Source organism: Arachis ipaensis, chromosome B09 (genome assembly GCF_000816755.2).
Source record: "Arachis ipaensis cultivar K30076 chromosome B09, Araip1.1, whole genome shotgun sequence".
Classification (NCBI taxonomy): Eukaryota; Viridiplantae; Streptophyta; class Magnoliopsida; order Fabales; family Fabaceae; genus Arachis; species Arachis ipaensis.
In genome coordinates, this window is record NC_029793.2 from 121,961,635 (window position 1) to 121,966,567 (window position 4,933).

The following is a 4,933-nucleotide window of genomic DNA, read 5'->3' on the forward strand; positions in this document are numbered from 1 at the left end:
ATTTAATATTACTATTTTATATTGTTATAGATTTTTGTCCTTAAAAAAAACTAATATCATTTAATTTTAATTTTAAACTTTTAGAATAAATAAAAAGATGTGATATTTTATGTATTAGATAATTTAAAAGATACTTATTATATAGGAAATTAAAAATATTCTTACCTAAAAAAATTAAAAATATTCTTATCTAAAAAAAAATATATATATATATATATATATATATATATATATAGAGAGAGAGAGAGAGAGAGAGAGAGAGAGAGAGAGAGAAAGAGAGAGAGAGATGAAACTTTCTAACTAATTACAAAAAATCAGAATCATCAACCTGTTAAATTTGAGTAATATCAAATGAAACTAGAACGATGAATCTTTATGTTTCTCTTTATGTAGTGTTTCATTTTAAGTAAATTTTTTTATGGATAATATTCAAATGACAAATAAAATAGTAAGAAGATTCACATTAGATTATGAAAATTCATCTCACCTTTATAATATGATGAAATTATTTCAAAATATGCAAAACAACATAATAAAGTACAGTTTAATTAATGTTCACAATAAAATAAGGGATAAGTATGATTTTGGTCCCTAACGTAGGGGCCAAAAATTAATTTCGTCCCTAGCCTTTTTTTCGCAACAAAATGGTCCCAAAGGTTCCAGTTTGTTCGGACGATTTTACCCCTATGGTCGTTAGCTTCCGTTTTAACGGATTGTTGATAATGTTAATTAATATAAATAATAATAAAAGGATTAAATAATGAAAGTGAATGAATGTGAAGTGCAGGGAAGGATGAATGACGGCGGCTTCTGCTGAAGGTTGACGAAGAGTAGCAGCACTAGGGTTCAGGAGATAGCGTCCATGGCTTTCCAGAACTCAAGAGCCTCACGTTTTCGTTCAGCTGCAAAGGAGTTGCTCTGTGGCCATGGTGAGAGGCCGATTTTGCGAACTTCACCGACGAAGGATAACCCGGGACGAAGATTTTGGGGTTGCGTATACTATGAGGTAAGGTGTTCTTCCTATTTTGCCATTGTGTGTCTGAGAATTTGGGATTTGTTCATATGTCTCTGTGGCTTCTGAGTTCTGTCAGGTTCAGGATGGCTGTGATTTCTTCAGATGGGCAGATCTGGAACCTGGAGGTGTTCAGGAAGAGGTTGAAATTGCAAGAAATAGGAGGAAGATAACGAAATTAAAGACAAGATTGAAGGAGGTGGAGACGAAGCTTTGGTTGTTGCTGCTCTATGTATTGCTGGCTGGTTGGGAGTTTTGTTCTTATTGCTGCAGAATTAATATAACTTAAAGCACCCGAATGGAATGCACCTAGGTTATAGATGATTTGGCAGGGAATGTTATGAGATTTCTTGTGTTGTGTGGGTAGAGTTTGAGGGTATTCTGTGATGTTACAGTGGTTTAGGTGTGTAGCATGTTTGAAGCTGTTTGAATTAATGAAGAAAAGTGCTGTTTAATGTTGCTCAAAATGTTAACTTCTTTAATGGTGAAGTTGTGTTATTTTGTAATGTAAATGTAGTTCATGAGTAAAGCACAAAAGCATTGAATACAGGATCTAAAAATTCAGTAATTACTAATGGCATATTTCATTTGATGAGTAGTTAAAATATACACAAGTAAACTGTTTGCCTCCACATGCCTAGTTCCAAAATACAGAGAAGCAACACTTCAAGTGTCCTTAGGCACTTAATACCAAAATACAGTAATGAAACCAATGTAACTAAGGTAATGTTCTGAAACTAAATAGCCAATACCAAAATACAAACACTACTTGCAAAGCACTAAGACATGAGTCACAAAAGATTTCACATGCAAATCCTAAAGATTTTCCCACTGAGATTGAGGTAATTTGGCCATCAACCTCAGCTTCTGCAGGGGTACATGAGGTGCACTGCTTTAAAGGACAAAAAATTGTCTCTTCCTCACAGATGGCTGGCTAAGGGGCTGTTTGTTGCTGGTGGAGGTTGCAGCTGATGCAGCCTTATTCTTGGGGTGGGCCAGGATGTTGGGCTGAGTGGAAGCTTTCTTGGGCTGAGGTGCTTGTGTGGTGGGCTGGGCTGCACTTTTCTTGGGCCTTGGGGGGTTTCCTGGGCTGAGATGCTGGCATGTTAGTTGGTATATGGTGAATTACCTTTTGCTGATCAGACATAAACATGCACTTTGCAAGATTGTGTGGGCCTAAGTCATCGGACAGGTGATGCAGAAACCAGACCCAAGAATCTTTAGTCTCCGCCTCCACAACCGCATACGCAATTGGAAGAATCTGATCATTTGGGTCTCTTCCAACTGCAGTCAACAGCTGTCCTCCTTGGGGGTTTTCAGGAAGCATCCGTCTAACCCAATGAACCTTCTGCAGTGTTGGAAACTTTTCTTGCACGCATCAAAGCATACATACAGTCTTTGGAAAACACAATAGTTCATCAGCTCTGCATTCTGTCTCTCTTGAGCAAAATCTGGTGATCGAATTACCTTCAGAATCAATGTGGAACCTGGGTTTGTTCTTAGGAGTTCATGGAAGTAGTCATTTATTCGCTTGTACTGCTCCCTAAAGGCTCCCTGTATCTGACTCAAAGCCTCCTGTTTTGTCTTAGCTACCATTGCCTTCGTAACGGTCAGGTTCCATTTTTTGTGAGCCCTTGCAACCAGCTCCTTCACCTTGATCCTTGGGTTGGATTCAACTTTCTTCTTAAACTGGCTACCCAACCACTTGCTGTGCATAATTCCAACCCGGTGTGTCTGCATGCAGGTATGTTGGAGATTCATGCTTCTTAGTTGCCAAGTGGATTCCTCACCGACCTTGTGTGCATATAACCAAAAGGGGCAGCCTTTCTGACAAACAGCCCGGACCTTCACCAAGTCACACTTCTTGAATTTAATGTTCCTAGCTGTGTGGACTGCATAGGCCGCCACTGTGTCCTTAAACTCTTGCCGAGATTCATACAATGTGCCCACCTTCCATTGGTACTTTCCCATGTCCTTTTGAGACTTATGCACTGGAAACCTCTGCCCCTCACCCTCAGCAGCCTCCTCCCCATCATCAGCACCCGACTCTTGTCCTCCAATTACATGGTCATGCTCCAATTCATCACTGTCAACTGCATCGTCATCATCCAAATCACTTGTGACAACCTTTTTGCCCTTCTCTGCATTCGAATCCTTCGGCACAGCATTATCTTCACCGAATCCACTTTCATAGTCGTAGACCTCATCACTGACGAAGTGGATATTTTCGACATTATTTTCCTCTTCATTAGATGGCAAGTATGTTGGGTCATCACTGTCTTTGCCACTGGTATCATGGTCACTATCCGCCTCATGTCCCTCTTGGCCTAATTCCACTCCACCATCCTTATTCTGGCATTCGGCTTCAACCGCAACCACAGCTCCATCAGTCTTTTGTACGTTCCCTTCGAACACCACTAAATCCAGACCACCACCTAAAGGTTCCTTACTCTCGCCGCCTACAGTTTCTCCCCCCACGTCCAGAAAACCGACCTCCGGAAACCCTTCGGCATCCCCAACCTCATGCACCACAAACAGATCAACAAAGCCTCTCCTCCCTGCTATGGTACACATTTCAATTGCCTCTGTGTCACCTGTCAATAGCTTCAACTGACTCTCATAATCATCCGCAGTTGGGTCTTTGTACCATAACGCGGCAATGGTGGACTTCAAGTATCCAAGCTACCTCAGCTCCTCGTATGCCTCAAACACACTCCACCGATCGCTGTCAATGTCTTCCACGACTGTAGATTGCCCCTTCAAGTACTTGAGCACACCATTCTCATATCCAAATGCCCCACCATGGTGCACCCGCATGTTAAAGAGCGCCATCTCCTTCCCGAACAACCCTATTAATCAACATAGGGCGTTAGTAAACCAACTAACAATAACAACTACTACAATCAGTTCAAACCCTAGCCTTCCACACACCTTTGCACGATCCACATTAAACCCTAAATCTGTTACGTCCATCAACAAAGGAGAAATTGCATTCAAATAATGCTTACCTCGCCAAGGACTTTCTGTAGGAACGAAGCCAAGTCAACAATGCAGGAAGTTTCCCGGCAACCTCGCTCGAGCTACCAACGCCGAACAGTCCTCGCAGGAAGGCCTTCCAAGGGTTTCACACAATCGTTTTACACAAACGTTTCACTCTGCAATCCTATTCTTAGACAATGCCTTGCTTGGGGAAGGCAAAATGATTTCGCGGGAAGGAATAGCAACCAGCAGGGGCATTTTGGTCATAAAAAATTATTTTTGGGCGCAAAGGACGATTTTAAAATAAACTGGAACCTTTGGGACCATTTTGTTGTGAAAAAAAGGCTAGGGACGAAATTAATTTTTGGCCCCTACGTTAGGGACTAAAATCATACTTATCCCATAAAATAAACATGAAACTTATATAGTAGTAGTCAAATGTGGATTGCAATGATTGTCTTTTGTCCAAGATACTATATTAAACTGTGACTTCAATTTATAATTATTAGTTGAAAAACTTACGATGATGTATTATTTTTTAGAATTATTGACATCAAATTTTGATAACATAGCAAAAATTTTGAATATTTTTTGTCTTAAATTTCTTCTTAATAGAGCAAAATAAGACAACTAACACGCACATAAAAAAAATTATAATTTTTATACCTTTAGATATTAAAAATACACAAAAATTCTTTTAGCAAAACTTCAATAACTCATAAAGTTAACAGAATAGCTGGTTAAAATCAAAGTGATAGACAAAATTAAAAGTTGTGATAATGATATTTGGTGATAATTAATAACCATCGGGTGAAGAGAAGGTGGAAGGAGAAGAAGACGAAAAAGGAGAACAATGCAATATCACAATGGCGTTGAGACAATAATACAAATAAAATTAAAGATAATTTTAAATATTGAATAATAAAATTAAAAAAAATATTT

General features: G+C 39.2%; 1 protein-coding gene across 1 annotated transcript; it reads left to right on the forward strand.

The window, feature by feature from the left end:
- LOC107615932 lies at nucleotides 863-1,556 on the forward strand. Its single transcript, XM_016317944.1, has 3 exons — nucleotides 863-1,006; nucleotides 1,092-1,244; nucleotides 1,530-1,556. Exons 1-3 carry the CDS (start codon nucleotides 863-865, stop codon nucleotides 1,554-1,556), a joined length of 324 nt encoding a protein of 107 aa, XP_016173430.1.

Excerpts from the sequence above, each read along its gene's own strand:
- LOC107615932 (XM_016317944.1), top strand. The coding sequence starts at position 863 with ATGGCTTTCCAGAACTCAAGAGCCTCACGTTTTCGTTCAGCTGCAAAG. Across the intron at positions 1,007-1,091 it reads GGGGTTGCGTATACTATGAG|GTTCAGGATGGCTGTGATTT; the intron begins GTAAGGTGTTCT and ends GAGTTCTGTCAG. Across the intron at positions 1,245-1,529 it reads TTTGGTTGTTGCTGCTCTAT|TTCATGAGTAAAGCACAAAA; the intron begins GTATTGCTGGCT and ends ATGTAAATGTAG.